At 40.3% G+C, this 20000-nt stretch overlaps 3 protein-coding genes and 1 pseudogene across 3 annotated transcripts in view; 2 read left to right on the forward strand and 2 right to left on the reverse strand.

The window, feature by feature from the left end:
- Nucleotides 1-20000, forward strand: part of LOC138012951 (protein NLRC5-like) — a 120896-nt gene that overhangs the window by 45554 nt on the left and 55342 nt on the right. The gene's annotated exons all lie outside the window — the stretch shown is intronic.
- Nucleotides 5914-20000, forward strand: part of LOC137968227 (coiled-coil domain-containing protein 93-like) — a 107102-nt pseudogene continuing 93015 nt past the window's right edge.
- On the reverse strand, nucleotides 7361-11880 carry LOC137968225 (uncharacterized). Its single transcript, XM_068814841.1, has 2 exons — nucleotides 11460-11880; nucleotides 7361-7737 (listed from the first exon to the last, which is right to left on the reverse strand). Exons 1-2 carry the CDS (start codon nucleotides 11878-11880, stop codon nucleotides 7361-7363), a joined length of 798 nt encoding a protein of 265 aa, XP_068670942.1.
- Nucleotides 14929-15504, reverse strand: LOC137968226 (uncharacterized). The gene has a single exon (XM_068814842.1). The coding sequence runs from the start codon at nucleotides 15502-15504 to the stop codon at nucleotides 14929-14931; it is 576 nt and encodes a 191-aa protein (XP_068670943.1).

Below are 20000 nucleotides of genomic sequence, written 5' to 3' on the forward strand. Positions count from 1 at the left end.
ATAAAGGCCACCTTTTCCAGCGAACAATTTTTTGAAACAAACAACATATTTGCTATTAGATGCAAAAACCCCTTCCTATTTCATTACGTGCGCGAAGAGAAAAAACTCAATCGTGTCAAATATGCGCAACATTACAACAAACTAAACTTTCAGGATCAAACCGTTTTCATGAAGTACCTTTTCCTTGAATAATGAAGCACAAAATAGACGACAAGCTTTCTTTCAAATAATTCTTGGCTGTCACATTTCCAATTATTTTTTTTACCTGTAGACTGTGCAGAGTTGATCACAGATCCACTTATCGTTCTCTGTCTTTGTTGAACCCATAAGTTACCAGAGAATTTTCCATTTGGTTTCAGTGTTCTACATAACAGCACACTTGGTAAAATATTTGAAATGCAGCTTACTTTGATTTCGGCTCGACGGGCGATAGATTGTTGTCGAAGTCCATTATTCGTCGCTTCTAAGATTCCACCGCCTCTCTTGTTCAATATCCAATTGACTTGCCATTATTGAGCTTCATAAGGGTATATTTTGTTCAAAGATCCACTAAAACGCCATTCCCGTTACATGACTTTCGACGCCATTGCAGGTTAAGTTTATCATTCTACTGTGTCCACCAGAGAAATCTACGCATTTCCACTACCCTCTCTATCCTAAGAAAATACGAGCAGAAAGCTCTATGGCGTATGCACAAAGATACCACTTAGCAGGGGAGCGACAGGCAAGACTTTTAACGACACGGAAAATAAAACGACGAAACGCTACGCAGATTCCGACTGGGTTTGGCAACCCAGTAAAAATAATAATCTACCCATTTTCTGACTGGATTGCCATAGGCAACCCATTAATAAATTGCGTGCGAAATTTTACGACGTATCTTGATTGACAACTTCAGTTGCTTCAAGCATACTTTGAATTCTAATGTGGACGCTTACCACGGTAAGTAGGCGTTCATGCTCTCAAGTGTACTTGAGCTGCTGCCAAACTTTAGGTCTACTTACTTCGCTAGTATGAACCCACTTAGTGTCTTTATGTAGTGTAATAGACATTATTCGCCGCTTACGTCACGATGCTGTCACGTGGTCTCTATTGGGTAAACAAACGAGGAATACTTCCAGCTTGTGTAGTGAATAGACCTAATTCGCGCAGAGGTCACGTGGTCTGTATTGGGTAAACAATCTCAACAAGCATGGCGTCTTAAAAGTGGCGCTCGCGGTGAAAACGATTTAGTTTGGACAAAAAATCTTCGTCTTCTGCCAAAGTTCACTACTGAACAAATTCAAAAGCACTTAGAGGGTTGCGGTAAAAGGATATTGGTTCTAAAGGTTACAAATATTTCACCGAGAGTTATATTCACGACGTTTATATTGCGTACGATCAACGAGCTGATAAGGCATCTGTAAAAGGAATGTGCTACAGAAGTCAACGTAAGAGCGAGGAACCCCACAAGTTGTTTCTCAAATGTGAATGTGCTGACGACGGGCTCGCATAATTAGTGCAAACTTCTTTTTCCTGTAAAGCCGGGAAAGAATAAAATAAAATATGTTAAAGCCTTGATACCTTGGTGATCGCGAAAGCAGAAAGTATTGAAAATTTTGGCACAGCAAGCTTGCTGCGTGGCCTTTCTTGCAGTGCATAATTTGTAAAGTTTAATAGAATATTTCTTGGTCACGAATAGTTGATGTTAGCTCAATAAAAGAGTCGTGTCAAAATGAGCCTGTTCTGTTGCGGTACCATCAAGTTTTTATTTTATTTCTGGTAGAGCTGGTGGGCATTGTCATCACATGTTTGGCCTATTGTTCCTGTTAGGTTATTGGAGTCTTCTTGATCTGAGGGAAATTCCTGCAGATAAGACATGCACTAGCTTACCTCAAGTTTGGAGTGTCCCACAAGGGGAGAGTCTGAACCTGTAATGAAATGCAACTTTGCACAAGCTAGCACCGACCAAGTTGGCAAAAGGAAACGACCTCCAGTAAGTTGCAAATTGTACGATGCAAGGTCCAGAAAGATAAAAAAGATGGGTTGGAAACCAGAAACAGTGTTAAATCTATGCAGTAGACTTTCCAACACTGAGAAACCACCTCCTTTCTCATATTTCCCATTACAGTATTGATGATTGAGGATGCCTCTTGGTCACTCAATAAGTATGAGAAAGGAGGTGGTTTCTCAGTGTTGGAAAGTCTACTGCATAGATTTAACACTGTTTCTAGTTTCCAACCCATCTTTTTTATCTTTCTGGACCTTGCGTCATACAATTTTCAACTTACTGGAGGTCGTTTCCTGTGCCAACTTGGTCGGTGCTAGCTTGTGCAAAGTTGCATTTCATTACAGGTTCAGACTCTCCCCTCGTGGGACACTCCAAACTTGAGGTAAGCTGTTGACTTTGCTGCTGTCTCGCATTTCTTAGAAAATGCTTCGGGAGTTTTGAGTATGAGTTTGCACTGGAATGATCTTGGTTCATTGGGTGCAAAAGAAGTGCAAAAGTTTCTTGTCAATACTGGATGCAAACTAAACAGCTTAAACCTCGGATTTAACGAGTTAACTGATGAAGGAGCCGAGCATTTATCAGCAGCACTAAAACACAGTAATTGCAAACTAAACAGCTTAAACCTCGAAGCTAACAAGTTAACTGATAAAGCAGCCAAGCATTTATCAGCAGCACTAAAGCACAGTAATTGCAAACTAAACTACTTAAACCTCTGCGATAACAATATAACTTATAAAGCCGCCTTCACTAAATCAGGGAAGCATATTAGTTGCAAAGTTCTAGTTTGAATAAACTTAAACCCTAAAAACACGCAGTCGTTTCATTTCGATGTTTTTTAGCTTACGAAATTGAAAGTTTGAAGTTAGGACGATAACTAAATCAGTACGAGAAAAATTGAAGGTTAAAATATTTCAACCCTTTGAATATAAAGGAACCATGGATTCGTGAAGGCTTTTTTAAATAACAAAATTATTATAGGTTCAAACATAACAGATGAATGAACAATACAAGAGCAACAAAGTCAAACAAATTTGACAGTAAATTTAGTTTATTAGATTGTGACATACAAGCGATTTCATTTAAAATCCAGCTTACTAAAAAATAGCTTCAGAAAGACAAAATGTCCAACTATTTCGTAAACCAAACAACTTTTTTGAAGTGTCCATGGTCTCTGTGTAAAACATTTCAAAGCTCAGCTCCTTGCACTTCTTTCCAATGAACCTTTGATTATTCAATGCTTAAGTAACTTGAATTTGTACTGATGATTTCTTTAGTTCCATTCTCTTAGTTGTACTTTTTTTAAGTCCATTGTAAACTGATTGCACAGGATCGTGTTTCAAAGGCGCCATCGAGTATATTTTTCTTGTAAATATTGGCTTTGGTGGAAAACAAAAAAATGCTGAGTTGATATTCAACTACTTTGCTGATGTCATCTACGGATCCAAATGAACCAATCAAAAAGAAGTTTTGTTGTTTAATTGACCAATCAAAAAAAGACTGAAAAAAAGTGTGTTGTTTTCTAAGAGGTCAAACTGATTACTGAAATGAACCAATCAGGAAAGTTGAGGTGAAATTTGGATCCTAACTTTCACGGTTTTCACTTGGTGAAAATTTTTAATGTAACCACACAACAAGGTGGTGTTAGAGGTAGTGAACAAAGTAGTTCCTAAAACAAATAACCCTTCGAGGAAGACAAGAAAATAGTGAAAAGTTTGTAAATAATATTTCACCTTTTACTTTTTAATTGCTTTGTAAAACTCAATTATCAATATGTAACCAAAGATTTGTCATAATGCATGCTTGAAATTGTTTACAAGTAATGGTTTGTAACATTTGAAAAAGTAGTTGTGGTTTAATTAAAATCTTGAGATGAAGTTTTGTGTTTTGTGACTCACTTTGTCCTGTCACGCTACGCTCCCCATTCTTGGTGACGACTGCCCTGCCCAGGTGTGTTTTGAGTTCTACTCCCGGCCCCTGAAAATTATTCATTTTAAAATTCTAAAAATCAGAAAGAAACTCCACCTTTAGTAATTTACTGCTTTTGCCATTTTAGCCCTCCCAATTTCAAGCAAAAAGTAAAAATAAGAAGCAAAACATCTGTCATTGTACCGATGATCTACGTTTATTTTTTTGGATATCTCGTCGAGAATGCTGAAAGTAGCATTTGCGAGCTTCAAGATTTTCGAATTTTCTGGCGGAGAATTCCCCCAGAACCCCCCACAAGTTTGCCTCTCTGGCGGAGGAGTTGTGACTTTACAGCGGAAAACGAAGGAATTTCGTGGGTCTTTTTTAATCTTCGGTTTTTGTTTTCCATTGCAGTTGACTTGGAGAAGAATCAACAAGCGAAATTGCAGGACTTCCCTCTTGAGATTATCGGGGCTTAAATGGAATGGGAACTTTCCACAAAAGAGCAAAAATTTTCTTTTCTCGTGTTTCTTTTCGATAGTTTGGAGTCCTCTTCATAATATTTTCGTCGTTGTTTATTTGTCCTTGTTTGATCAGCAAATCGAACATCCCTGTGCTCTTCAGAGGAAATTATTGACTCCGAAAGCCATGTTGGTATTATTAGAGCTCCCAGAAGACAACAAGATCCCCAAGAAATCATGCAAATTTGGCAAAGTAGTTCTTGGAATCACATTAGCCACAGCACTTTTGGAATTGTTCTTGTCAATGTATCGTTTGTCACGCAAGCTCTGAGAAAAAATTGCCTTCCTTATGTGCCAGCGACGGAGAGACAAGTTGCTAATATTATAAAAACGGCAAAAACCTCTAAAAGGCAAGGATCAGCGATGGTGGATTTGGGCAGTGGCAATGAGAGAGTGGCAAGTTTTAGTTTAAAACTCGTTTATCATTTCATACGTTGAAGGGGTAATTCTTGGGTTGCACCGTCACGCAATTAAAAAATATTTCGAAAACTATTCAGTGAATAAACTCAAGGAATTACATTGCTATAGGAGATAAATATTTAAGGCACTTCTTCAAGTTTTAGGTCCGCACGTTTTCCCGATCTTCAAATTTTTGTCGAAATATTTTGCACAAATTTACAGAGCCCAGTATGAGGGCCCACCACCCAGAGCCCACCAATGTTGGTGTTCCTCCAAGGGACACCAACATGGCGGCCGGAAAATAGTGTAAACATCTGGATCTTACTTTGGCCATCTAGGCCACTTATTATCTGAAATGACCAAGCAAACATTTAGATAAGCACTTTTCCTAATACTTTAACCTCTAAAAAGGCTAAAAATCCCGACTGGATAAGTATATATTTTTCGACAGACACATTCATAGCTGTATGTCACGCACCTCCATAACTCTGAAATTTAAAATGTTACGGTTTCTAGACGACGCATGTTCTTGAGCTGAAAAGTTGTTCACAGATGTAAATTTACCCCCTCTCATGCCTGATGAAGATAATAACTTTGGTGGCTCTTTAGTTTCGGATTTTACAAAATGATGACGTCACATGCAACCCAAGAATAGGCCCTTTGCGTGACCGTATCACGTGAGAACGGTGACCTTGTGTGAATCCTCAACTTTTATTCTCCGGATTAAAAACTATTCCCATCCACACGTAGCGTATTCAAATCAAATTTGCCTGTCTACGGCTATCCGAAACATATCTGGATTCAATCTAGTACTCAGGACTCCTCAAGGAGACAGAGGTAAGAGAGCATGTGCCATGAAGCCCTCGGCAGCAATCTTAAGAAAGGAACTGGATGTGGATTTATTGTCCACACAGTTCTGGATTCCTAGTGGATTTAAAAATATCCATTTTGGAGAGTGTATTAAAAAAATTCCAGATTTGCCAGATATGTGTGAACAGAAGGCGTATCTGGAAAGAAAAAAATTGCAGCTTCAAAAATATCTGGATATGTGTGGACGGAGCCTGAATCCTAAAAAAATGGTTGTGGTACAAAATAGATGCCAGAAATGGAAGGAGCATGATGAAATTAGTGAGAATGTCGATTTGAGGCCACTGACATTTAGGTGAGAGATTTTACAGCGATTTTAATGCTTAAAAACTTTGACTTGACTTAAGCCTTTAGGTTCCCTGTGGAACATAGGGCCGCAACAACACTCCTCCAACGCACTCGGTTCTGTGAGGTCCTCTTCAGCTGTGCCCATGTCGTACCAATGGCATTCACCTCTGCATCAGTGCTCCTGCGCCAGGTCTGTTTCGGTCTTCCTACTTTACGCTTTCCTTGTGGATTCCAGTCGAGGGCTTGCTTGGTGACGTTTGAGGGGGACTTCCTGAGTGTGTGGCCGATCCACCCCCACTTCCTTTTTTTGATTTCCACTTCAATGGGGCTTTGACCAGTCTTATCCGAGAGGTCGGCGTTTGAAATGACGTCTGGCCATCTGATGTTGATGATGTTTCTGAGGCATCTGTTGATAAAGGTCTGCAGCTTGTGCGTGTTTGATTTAGTAGTTCTCCATGTTTCGGAGCCATACAGTAAAACAGACTTGACGTTGGTGTTGAAGATTCTGATCTTGTTGTGGAGGGAGAGGGCTGAAGAATTCCAAATGGGGCGGAGGGTGTTGAATGCATATCTGGCCTTGTTGATACGGCTCTTGATGTCTTCGTCTGTTCCTCCATCTGTGTTGACGACACTGCCCAGGTAGACAAACTTCTCCACCTCGTTCAGGTCTTCGTCGTGGAGTGTGATTGGGTCTTGTTTCTTGTTGTTTATTTGCATCACCACCGTCTTCTTGATGTTGATATTGAGGCCCGTCTTCTCAGCTTCTTCGGCGAGGCGGGACAGCTTCTCTTGTGCGTCCTGGTGTCTGTGTGAGAGGAGGCTAATGTCGTCAGCGAAGTCCAGGTCCTCCAGCTGTTTGGTGAAAGTCCACTGGATGCCGGTCTTCTTATCTGATGTTGCCTGCTTCATAATCCAGTCGACTACCAGAAGGAAGATGGTCGGCGACAGTATGCAGCCTTGACGAACACCGGTCTGTACCTGGAATGTGTCCATCAACTTCCCGTTGTGTATGACTTGGCAGCTGGAGTTGTCGTACAGTTGCTGTATGATGGAAATGAACTTGGGGGGGGAAGCCATAGTGTTGCATTAGCCTCCAGATGATGTCGCGATCCACACTGTCGAATGCCTTTTGGAAGTCGACGAATACTGAGTACAGTGGGGTCTGCCATTCCAGCGACTGCTCAATGATGATTCGCAGCGTGGCGATATGGTCTGTGCAGGATCTGTCTTGACGAAAACCTGCCTGCTCCTCTCGTAGAGTTTCGTCCAGGGCCTTCTTGATTCTCTCCAGGATGATTCTTGTCAGGATCTTGCTTGGGATGGAGAGCAGCATGATACCCCGCCAGTTGTTGCATGATGACAAGTCCCCTTTCTTTGGCAGTTTCACCAGTTACCCTTTCTTCCATTCCACTGGGATCTGCTCGTTCTCCCAGATCTTCATCAGGAGTGGATGGATCATCTCCGTGGAGGTCTGGACGTCCGCCTTTAGTGCTTCTGGTGGGATACCGTCTGGGCCTGCTGCCTTGCCTGACTTCAAGGACTTGATAGCTTTGCTGACCTCAGCCTTGGTTGGTGGATTGATGCTCACCGCTAGCTGGTTTGCAGCTGGTGGGATGTCAGGTGGGACTTGAGGTGAGGGTCTCTTGAGAATCTCTTGGAAGTGTTCTGCCCATCTTGCTCTCTCTTTGGCTTCATCTGTGATGGTCTCGCCGTTCTTGTCTTTCACTGGTCTTGAGGAGGCCTTGTTTTTCCCTGACAGTGTTCTTGCTTAAAAACTTTAACAGAGATTTATATGGAAAACAGCTGCTGGATGGCAAACTTTGCCTCCAGTACTCAATTCTTTTACAATTTTTAAAGTTTCATACTGTTCTAAAATCATGTTTTGTACCACAACAAGGTCACATGACACGGTCATGGGAAGGGCCTACTCACCAATGAATAAAAAGGATGATGATGATGAAAAGGGCCTTCTTACTTGAATTTTCTCAATGATTTGGTCACGAAATGACAGCAAAACCATCAATCATAATGATCATTTTATCATTAATAATTATTATGTACGTACTTGGATGTAGTTTTGTTCAAATATGTGCTAAGTTCTGCACATAGGAACATGGCATTGTTCTATTGCCAAAATTGTGGTTTTGTCTGTTTGCAATTCCTGTTACATTAAGTGTTTTACTGTCGTAAGTGTTTTTGTTTTGAAGTTGGTACAACTTTAAAGCCTCTTGTTCAGGGTAAGACTATTAGCTCTTGGACTGCCTGTCAATGAAGTTTGATTTTGACTCTCTGGCAGGTATTTGCCGCTGCTAGACATGGTTACCAAGCTCATGGATATGAATTAAATCATTGGCTGGTTTGGTGTTCAAAACTGCAGGCAAGACTACATGAAGGACTCCATAAGAAGGACACATTTTCCAGAGCTGACTTGTGGAAGTTGAGAAATTCACTTAACTCCTGGAATTAAAGTGGTCTTAATCTAGAATCTGGCTGGCTATAGTGGAAGTTCCTATATTTACCCATCACTCTGCAAATTGTAGCTGTTAAAATAATGAAGCATTTATACAACACATTTTAATGCCACATTTCATGTGCAAAATCTGCTGAGTGGGAGTTCCTATTTCCTGACTGCACTTAAGAGGGTGCAAAAATTAGCCGAATGTAAATGACAATTTTGTTACCATTGTAAAAAAATTAGTAATAAATAAAAAGTACAATTGTAGTAAAAAGAAAAGAGGATTGGCTGTGTACGTTCTGTGACTTGGTCTGTTATTAAGTTCTTTTAGACGAGACGTATGGTTAATACAGTCAAGCTAATAATGTCATGTGTGACCAGTATCCACAAAACTGACATAATCTTGGAGCTTCCAAGATTTGAATGGAATCTGGGAGATTTTTAAAACTACTCCTGTCATGCTTGACATAGCTTAACTGTGACACCTTTATTTTAGAAGGCTAAAAGTCCAAGCAATTGCACATTTAAATTACAAGGGCAGGATGGTTTTCGTTTGTTTTGGTGAGGCTATGGGTTAAGGGGTAGTGTGATTCTCTTTCAATTATTCTTGAGCCAACAAGGCAGTGATATTTCTTTGGTACATCCCAATTGGACATTATTCTCAGTGATCCTGTTCTTTTACTTACAGGTTAAACTCTGCAACTTGGACATTGTTGCATGATATTTGGAGTTGCTGAGATGGTAAGATTTTAAAGAAGCTTTTAAGATGTAACAGTTATTTAGACATCATGTTTACGAGAGGCTTTTGTCCTTAATACCTCAATACAACTTTGACACATTTGGTTGGTTACTAGAAGATTGGTTTCTCAGCTAAAAAAGATCTTTCCAGCCAATCTCAAGCCTTACATAATGTTATACCCTTGGGAGTGACATAGGTCTGTCATGAGATATGAAAGGTACTAAAAAGCTCATGCATCTAAAAAATGTCCTGGTGTCCTTTAAATAATGGTGACATATAGTTCTAGCATAAGAGTTGTATGCTCCAGGTTGTTCCCGGCTGTTGATATGGGTAATTTTGTCAAGACTTGGCTGGCTAGCAGCAAAGGTGTGAGTGCATGCTTTATGAGAATAACAACTAGATAGGGGTTCTGATGCTACAGATTGGGACATACTTGACCAATCTCCCAGAGAGGCTCTTCCGAAAGAGGTTCCAGATTTTGCCACTGTAAATGCCCAGGTTTTGCAGATCTGCCGCTCATTTTGTATTTGCTAATATTAAAGAATGCAGCAGTTGAATTAACATGTGATAACAATGTCAACAGGAACGGAAAACTAAAACAGAAGTACTGCGTAGAAAAGTGTGTCCTGTCATGCATTGTCATGCAGTCATAATGATAACTATTTACTCCTTAACAATTGCACAACAAAATATTCATGAAGCAGGGGTTTCCGTGGAAGCTGGTCATCGGCGGTATATCGCCATCTGTCTGTCAGATTTTCACTCAAACTCTTTTATTAAAAAGACAAGAGTGACAGTTTCTTACATTGATTAGTCCCGAGGCATCTGCTTGAAAAGTTATTGAAACCCCTGCATTAAGGGTTTAAAAGCCAGTGGTAGAAGCTGAGTGCATGGAATCTCATTTTCAGGGCTTTATGATTTACTTTTTACAGTGTATGAAGGTGTTGGATGTCAAAATTGGGTGTGCATCTGGGTCAATCCTGGGCATAAGTGAGTAACAAAGAACCAGATCCTACACACATTAGACAAACTACTCAAGGATAAAAAAAAGTCCAACTGGTGAGTGTAACTTACACAATTTTGCCTTGTAAAATTAAATATTAATTGAATGAAAATTTTCTGAATGCTTTTTACAGCCTCTTTAAGGTATATCTAAGGGAAAAAGTTCAAGTTGCCACAATCGTGTATTTTGATGAGAAGGATTTTGCAAGAACTGAAATTTTACATGTAGAGGTATAGTCTAAAGAGTATGACTGTTTTTTCAGTTGTCCAGGCAATGGGATTTGCAAGTCATTGTGACAAGTTCTCTTTTTCAAAGTTGTCATCTCCAATCAGTTTAGTCTAGTTCATGGAATGTTTGTTTTAAAAAACCAGACATTGGTCACTTTTTAAAACTATTTCAACTTCTCTTCTCTTCGTATAGGAATTATAAAAAAGTTTGAACATGTCTATTTCAGCAAGCTTAAGTCAAACGGAAAAGTCTTTGCTGTTTGTTGGTGAGTTTTAAAGTGCCTCTTATGTAAAAAATACCTCTTGCTTATTTTAAAGGGGCAGTGTCATGGAGTGTAGTAAAAACCTGAAAAGCAAAGGAGACCTGTTTACTGATGGCAAACAAAAATGAATGGCCAAAGTTACTTCAAAATGGCTATTTTAGCTCAAAGAAACCATTCTTAAGTGTTTTTGGTTATGCGTAGCCAAGATTAATTTGAATGCCAATTTGAAAGCAATGTGTAACATTCTTAGCTCCAAACCGTGAAGGAAAACTGATGAACCACTTCAATCAAGCTCTTACGAGGTTTATTTTAACAACCCGCTCTCAAGTGCGTGGTTTTGCTAGTCACGTGACCTAAGTACAATAGCACAGGGAGACCACTACACCTTTCCTTTCGTAAAAAAAAAGAAAAGAACCGAAACTAAAATCTACACAAGATGTAAATTGAACTATGGCCCTAGCTAAGTTGGCACTAAACAACAAACAAACAAACAACAAGTTGGCAAACTAACTAACAAGTTGGCACTAAATTAAAATTTAGCCAGTAATAACAACAACTATACGATTGACTAGAACATGGCTCTCAAATAAAGTTCCTTTCTTTCAAACTCCAGTTGGTTTCAACAACAGTCCTTTAAATAGCTTGGTGGCTTTGAAACACGTCCAGCGCATGTGATCCTGTGCTGGCCTGGCTGGGGCTTGTCAGACACTACAACTTCCGGTTTGCTTGACTGATCAGGTTGTCCAGTTTCAGTGCTAGCTAGGCTCTTGTAGATGAAACTCTGTTGCGCAGAAGTCCGTACAGTTCGCTGAAGTAACTCTTTGCGGCTGAGGTGATGGGCTGATTTCTGGTTCATTGCGTTCGAAGGGATAGAGTGGCTCCTTGCTGCTGCGAAGGTGTCTGCGATTCCTGCGGAACATTCCACCATCTTGGGTTCTCACATTGTAAGATCTCACATCTGTTTGGTCCTGTACCACTGCCTTGAACCATTTCTGTGACCTATTGCCAGGTTGGGGTGCAACTCGCACTGTCTCCCCTTCCAGGAGGGTTGGAAGCTCTTTTGCATGTTGGTTATAATGATAGGTTTGCTTTGCTTTCCTCTTCAGTATTTGATCTCTTGTTTCCCGTGTATCTGTGGACTGTGGTTTCAGCAGTACTTCCGCTGTTGGCAGCTGAGTTCGGGTGCGCCTACCGAACATTCGTTGCACTGGTGAAGAATTCATTCCTTCAGTGGGAGTGTTTCTCCAGCTTAGCAAGGAGAGGAAGAATTCTGAATTGGACTCTTTGGCTTTCTTGATCAGAGTACTGGCAGTTTTCACAGCGTTTTCCACCCGTCCATTGCTCTGTGGGTATCCGGATGAGCTGGTTATGTGTTCAGTTCCAGACGATTTAACAAAATTGCTGAATTCTGCAGAATTGTACGGTGGTCCATTATCACTGTGCAACTGATTTGGGATCCCATGGGCGGAAAAGTGCTTCTTCAACTGTTTCTGATAACAGTTCCTGTCTTGCTATACAGTTGGTCCACCTCAAAATAACCTGAATAGTAGTCTACCATGCACAGGTAACTCTTGTCATCAACTGTAAAAATATCAGTTCCTATTTTCTCCCACGGAACTTCATAGCAAATTAGTGGTTCTTTGGGTTGATTGCTCTGATAAGCCATGCAGGTGTCACACTTCTGGATGAAGTCAGTGATTTCTGCATTCATGCCGGGCCAGTACAGTGTTTCTCGCGCTCTTCTTAAGCAACCTTGCACGCCGATATGCGACTCGTGCAGCTTCGCCTTGACCCTTGGTCTTAATGTCTGAGGTATGATACATCGCAGTCCCTTGAATATGATGCCATCATGTACCGAAAGCTCGTCACGGAGTTGGAAGTAGGGATGGATGGCTGCTGGGAGTTCCTGCTTTGTATCAGGGAACCCATCCACAATCGCTTTCTTGAGCGTTTGAAGGGTTTGATCACAGGCTGTCTCCTTCTGCAATTCTTTGAGTTGGTGTTCTGGCACTGGAAGAAAGTGTGTGGCATGGATGTGTTCCACTTCTACTTCGGTTGCTGACCGCTCGTACTTTGTGAGGTAAGCTCTAGAAAGAGTGTCCGCTAGAAGCATATCTTTGCCGGGCTTGTAGCGGATCTCGTAGTCATACTGCTGCAGACGGAATGGCAAGCGCTGTAATCTCTTAGGTGCTGATACTAGAGGCTTCTTCGAGATTGAGACCAACGGTTTGTGGTCAGTCCATAAAATGACTTTGCGGCCGTAGACATAGCTGTGGTTATGTTCCATACCGAAAACGTGTGCCAACAATTCTTTCTCAATCTGCGAGTATCTTCTTTTAGCCGGAGTGAGCACTCTACTAGCAAATGTAACTGGTTGACCGTGCTGCATCACCACGAATCCAAGTCCGCCCTGGGATGCATCTCATTGGCATTCTGTTGGGTCGCTCTCACTGAAATACTTCAGCACTGGTGCTTTGACAACCGCGTCTTTAATTCTCTTAAAGGCGTCTTCCTGTTCATGGCCCCAAATCCACTCGGCATCTTTATGTGTCAAGCAATGTAGTGGCTCACACATTTCCGAAAGGTCTTGCAGGAACTTTGACAAGTACAGTACTTTACTAGCCCAATGAATCTCTGCACGGCTGGCACATCATCTGGGCGCTCCATTTTGACAATTGCTTCAATTTTTCGGGGATCAGGTTTCAGTCCGTCCTTTGTCATGACATGGCCAATGAACGACACTTCGCTGCATTTCAATTGAAACTTGTCTTTATTCAGCTTGATACCCTTTGTCCTGCACCTGTCCAAGAGGTTCTTCAAGTTCAGGTCGTGATCCTGGTCAGCCTCTTCGTCAGTGTCACCTTGACCGATAATAAGGAGGTCATCTGTGATTTTGTACACCCCCTTGAGACCCTCAAGGCGTTGGTCAAGCTTCTGCTGGAAACATTCCGGGGCTGGGCTAATATCCCATATGGCATGCATACCTCATCGGTACCTTCCCCATGCTGTCTGGAAAGTCGTCAGCTTACTCGAAGCGTCATCCAATTGAATCTGGAGGAACCCATCCTTAAGGTCATTTTTGGTGAACACTCTCGCCTTAGACAAGTCTGGCAGGATGTCATCAATAACTGGCAAGGGATAATGTCTCCGCTTCAGTGCTTGGTTTAAGCGCTGTGGGTCAATGCACACTCTAACCTTCCCGCTAGGCTTCTGCGTTGCAACCATGCTTGATACCCATGGTGTCGGCTTGTCCTCTTTCTCAGGTACTCGCAAGCTTTCAAGGCGGTCAAGTTCCTCGCTTACTTTGCCTTTTACTGCAACTGGAACACGACGGGGTGGCATTACTACTGGTGGGACTGTCTCAGCTCGTCAACTTCTAAGTTTAGTTTTCCCTCAATCTTGCCAAGGCCTTTAAACAGGTCAGCATACTCTGCTAGAACTTGCTCTTCGGTCAGACTATTGATGCTGTCTTCGATAATCTCAGGTGTTTGGTGGTCAGGCTGCAGGATGTTCCGGTGCTGGACTACCAGGTGGTTTATTTTCTGTGCTGTCTCAGCTCCCAGTAGAGGTGCGAAGCCATCCTCGACTACAACAAACTCTGCTACATACTCTGTATTGTTGCATGGGTTTCGAATGTGGACTATTACTGTTCCTAAAACTCTCAATTTAGACTTAGAGTAAGTGATAAGTTCTCTTTTTGTAGTCTGAATTTCTGTGTCGTCTGGGAGGCAACTGTGGGGCAGGACATTACAAGATGCTCCAGTGTCTATCTGCATCTCCACTGTCTTCTTTCCAATTTCCATGACTGCACTGACTTGCTTCTTGCTGTGCGAAACACTATAAACTTCTCCGGCAAATGAGAGAGCCCAAAGTTCATCCTCGGATGAAGTTGGTGCATCTTCGTGTACCTCATGCACTCTCAGCTTGCTCTGCTGCAGGTTGCTGCGGGAAGGGGCTTTGTTACCAGGCTGTATTTTTTGTGTGCAGACATTGCTAAAGTGGTCTTTTCCCCCACACGTATTGCAGGTCTTTCCGAATGCAGGACACTCTTCTTTCTTACACTCATGTCTCCATCCACTATATTTGCAATCTCTCATGATCATTTGCTTATTTCCTGGCAAGCCAGCGTTTCTTCTGAGGTTTGGCTGTGCTCGAAACTGTGGCTTCGACTGAGGCTTTCCATTCTTTGATTTATTCAGATAATTTACGGTGTCTGGACCATGGCTTGATATCTCTTTTAGCTGGCTATTTACCGCTTCGGCTGCTCGGCATTAATCCATGCATTTCTCCAGTGTTAGCTGCGATTCTTGAAGTAGCTTTTTACGAAGGACATTATCAGAAATTCCACATACTAGCCTGTCTCTGATCATTTCTTCTTTTAAAGAACCGAACAAACACGTGTCTGCCAATGTGCGGACTGCAGTTGCATAGGCATCGATTGTCTCGCCAGGCTCTTGTGATCTGTTATTAAACTTGTAGCGTTCGTAAATAGTGTTAGTTTTACCTGCGCAATAATTGTTCCACAGCTCTAAAACTTTGTCAATGCTACCTTTCTCTGCTTCGGAAGCAAAGGGTAACCCACCGTGGATCTCTATAGCCTCAGACCCAATACAAGTGATAAAGGTGGCGACACGGTAATCTTGCAGTTTCAGATGTAAGCCCGTTATTGTCTCATACGCTTTCCATGTTTGCAGCCAGTTTTTCCAATTTCTTGCCAGATTTCCTCTAAGTTCCAACCTTGGCGGCAACGGAAGATTAGAGGTGAGGACTTGCTGTGTGGAATTTGAAGTCGGTGCTGTGCGGCTGCTTGTTGTTGGCGGAGTTGTGTTATTTGTGTTGGCGTCCATATTTGGTGTGGGTTTCGTCGTGATTTCTCATCAAAATCAATCCAAATTCAACTAAATGTGAGCGAAATCTTGCTGTACTTCTCACTCAGAAGTTTCCTTCTGACACCATGTAACGTTCTTAGCTCCAAACCGTGAAGGAAAACTGATGAAGCACTTCAATCAAGCTCTTACAAGGTTTATTTTAACAACCCACTCTCAAGTGTGTGGTTTTGCTACTCACGTGACCTAAGTACAATAGCACAGGGAGGCCACTACACAATGTTGGGCCTATGTTTTCAGATACTACCTTTGGATCTTAGATAAATTCCGTAATAACTTAGCGTGGCTCATTTTTCTCGTAAAATTTGATACATTTTAATCAGTCACTGCGGTGATACAGAAGCAAGTTAAGAATGAAAAATCACTGAAAATTGATTTATTAAATTTATGGTCAAAATACATGTAAAAGGGATAAAGGAGTAATTCCCATGATACAACCCATTTAAAGACCTTTCAAAATGATGAAGAATGGTATTTTCTATTTTGGAATTCCTTCTTTGACGTTCCAGAGATATTCAAGTTTTTGTTAAAAAGTGGTGATGTCACAAACATTGCAAAATGACTGTAATGAATCACAAAATTGAGAATATCTCTGAAAATATTGGAGTAATGATATTCAAACTTGGCACCAGTAATGTATGGCACAAAGTGACACCCCTTAAGATGTTGCCATGGCAACAGTCTTGTTCCCAGTCCCTTTCTGCAATGAGCCAAATATCTTGGACTTTTAACAGATAAGTACAGGCAGATGGTCAGACTTAAAACACATGTGCTGCCCATGTTTTACATCTCTGCTTACCGGCAGTGGACATGCCTCATCACGACAATAAATGACAAAATCAATCCTGAGTTAAATAGATGCTGCAGCAAAAATGGTTGCCATGGCAACAGGAAGAGGGTATTGTTTTATGTCTTACTTGATGTAGGATACTGTTGCCAAGTTTGAACAACACCCAAGGCATCCAATATTTTCGGAGATATTGTTAAATATTGTGATTTATTAGAGTCATTTGCAATTTTTGTGACGTCATTTAAAAAAAAAAAAAACTTGAATATCTCTGGGACGAAAGAAGGTATTCCAAAATAGAAAACACCATTCTTCATTATATTGAAAGGTCTTTAAAGTAAGCAAAAGATATTTTTCACTTCATAGGCATAGATTACTTTTCTTAATGACATGTCAACACCAACAGTTTAGGTCCACTCCATAGGCACTTTAATGTGAAAATAGTTTACTTTTCTTTATGACAATCCAACACCAACAATTTAGGTCCACTCAAAAACCACTTAAAGGGTTAACCTATTCTTGGTTTTCACTCACGTGATCAACAGCCATGTTTTTCAACGAAAGCAAAAGAAAACGTTTGCGTAATGACAGAGTTCAATTCCCAGAGGATTGGGTCGGGATGCCAACATGCCGCAGTTTCTTTGTTTGGGGACACCAATATGGTGGCTTTGACGCCATGTGAAACCTGAGAATTCCCTCCTGAGATTGAGAATTATAGGTTTCACTCAGTCTAATGTCAGACAATTTTACTCGCCTTTGGGGGCTGCTTTTTTTTTTGGGGGGGGGGGGGGGGAAGGATGTGAATGCGTTAAGGGACATTTCCATTATTTACAACGATGACCGGGTCCCAAAAAAAAACTGAATGGGCTTTGAAAAATTTTCTTTCTGTGGAAACCGGCATTGTGTTATTTTCTCAAACAAAGTGACCAGGTTTTAAAAAAAGTGTTGACTTAATCTTAAAACTGGGGCGGAAAAGCGATATTTATTTGTTGAGAATAACATGTGGAACCAGTGTAATTAATTGTATATAATAATTGAAATTCATCCAATAAATTGCGTCCTGAAAGGGTTGTCACATCAACAGCACACCGTCACAGTCATTATCATTGTTATGATCATTATCTTCAACATTCATTATTAATGATGCTTATCCTTTGGCCCCTAAGCGGTTCCTAGTAATGAGCAAAATCACCTGGCATTAGACAGAGTAAAATCTCTAAGTGGCCATTGTAGTAGGGAAAAGGTTAATGCTTCTTTAAACCCCTTTTTTCCCTAGCGGCTGGTCAAGAAAGCAATTGAAATAAAAGAAGAAATGGGCAACTACATTCGAGAGTTTTCTGTGTCTCAGTTTAACAAGCACCACTCAACACCAAAGGTATTTGATGGGCTATTTGCATTGTCTACTTTTTAAGTACTGCATGCTGTTTTCTTGTATCAATGTTTACAAGGTGAATACATTAGAACTTTTGTTTTAATTGTCATACACATCATTGCGATAAATATTATTACAATGTATTATATCATATTATTTCAACCTTTTTTTCCATTTGAACATAAACATTAAGCATACAGTTAATTGAAGGTGGAGTTTTGCTTAACAGCTAATTGCTGTCAAAATGACACATGAAAATTATTCCAGTTTTTTTGTCTTTATAAATATTCTCTTTAGGATAATGATAATGATAGGATAACAAGGACGCCAAAGTGTGTAAGTGCATGGAATGGAACTTCTAAAGGTAGGCACATGTCTATGAAGACTTTATTATTGTTATTATTGTTATTATTATTATTATTATTATTATTATTATTATTACATTTTAATTGTAGGAGTTTTGAAATCACTGTTTTGTTAGTTTCCTATTCATACGATTATTAATAATATTATGAAAAGCCACTCTCGTTCCATTCATCACAGACTCGTTTTGGCCTATATACCTTATCTAGTACATCGCAATGAAGACTAAGGCATCTGGTTGTTGGGTAGTTTAAAGCAAGCTGAAAAATGCCCTCAGGCTGTGGCCACAAGGTTTGTACATTTGGGTGGAGTTTCAGTCCATCTTAATCTGACTGAGAACATTTATCTCCAGCTGCTTTGGTTTTCCTCCACCATCAAAACATTAATTTTCAACATTAATTTTAAGTAACTCAGGGCCACAGGTAAATACATATGGCTGTGGTTCTATGGTTTGAGATCAGGCAAACAAATGGCTTCAAACTTAAGCATAAGTACTATTTATTAAAACTGTCCTGACACATTGGCTAACAAATTGACTGGAGTATTGCAGGTGAAAATCATTGAAAAACTTCATTTGAAACTTAATTATGTCAACATGTTGTGAAATGAAATTAATGAGTAAACAAGACTGGATCACTAGATTAACCAGCAAATTCACTGACCATGTACATGTACATATACATCTACTAAGAAATACCTTGACACATGGGGTGAAAACAAAAACATTTGAGATAATGCACTGTTTATGTTGCATTAGTTCTTAAACATAGGTAACTGCTCTGGAGGGTCAAGAGTCAGATGTTGTGCTTCGGCATGTTGGGCACCCGACTTGTTTTCCGTGTTTTGGCCAACAAGTTGGTAGTGTGTTGGTTATTGTTGGTGACATCTGGGCAAACACATCAACCAATGAATTGGATGATGCATTTATAGCATGAGATTTTTTACCATTACCTATCATTTGCACATGTTCATAACTCCTTTTTTTTCCCAGGAAACCTACAAACCATGTCGAAGGTATCGCAAACTAGAATCCATCTCTAAACTGATAAAGAAACAAGAGTTCCAACAATGCTACTGGAGTCTGGTTGGTAAGCACACAAGCAAACACAAAAGCTCTTTAATCAACATGGGATTGAGACGTATCCTAAATGTTTGGTTTAGAGGAACAGTGTCACACTATTTTAGTCAAACCTCAAATCACTAAAAGACGTCCTTGCATCAGTGAAAACCACAAAATAATGGTGAAGTTTTGTTGCCAATGACCATTGAAGTGCACTGAAGCTGATTCTTTGTTGTTTATGGCCAAGGATGGAGAAGATGGAAATGGATTGAAACTTGAAAAACTGGCCATGACACGCAGTTCTTTCAAGTTTTGTCTTTAGAAAAACACCTAAAATTAAATATGAATAGCTCTTTGTGCCATAAATATATTTGATATCTTGTCAGTGGGTTGTCAGGATAGTTTTATGTCTGAGCTTAAGTTCTAATTTAATTAGATTTTTGCCCATTTTTGACCTAAAAACAGCAAATTAAGCATGATAAATGTCCCTTTAATGGCTATATAAGCTTTTCAAAGGTGCTGTGTCATGGCACTGCAGTTTTTTTGTGTAGTTTAACCATTTTGTGTAGTTTTAACAATTTATACCCACCCCTACTTGCTATGCAACTTAATGTTAAGCCAGAAAGTACTTTTCTTTGAAAGAACTCAAATCAAAGCTTTGTGGTAAAAAAATGTCTGTCGAGCATACAGAATTTAAGTTAGAAACAACAGAGATAAACTTTGAAAAACTTTTAGGCTGAACAGTTTTAAAAAATCCCACTCAAAATCCATTTTAATCTTCTCCAATTTTGCCCATCCCTGCCTCCTTTTGTACTTGCTGTTTTATTCCAACCTTGCTTCAATGTTTTAAGCAATATTTTTATGTTTGGTTTGAT

The sequence above is a fragment of the Montipora foliosa genome, chromosome 8, assembly GCF_036669935.1.
Source record: "Montipora foliosa isolate CH-2021 chromosome 8, ASM3666993v2, whole genome shotgun sequence".
Lineage (NCBI taxonomy): Eukaryota > Metazoa > Cnidaria > Anthozoa > Scleractinia > Acroporidae > Montipora > Montipora foliosa.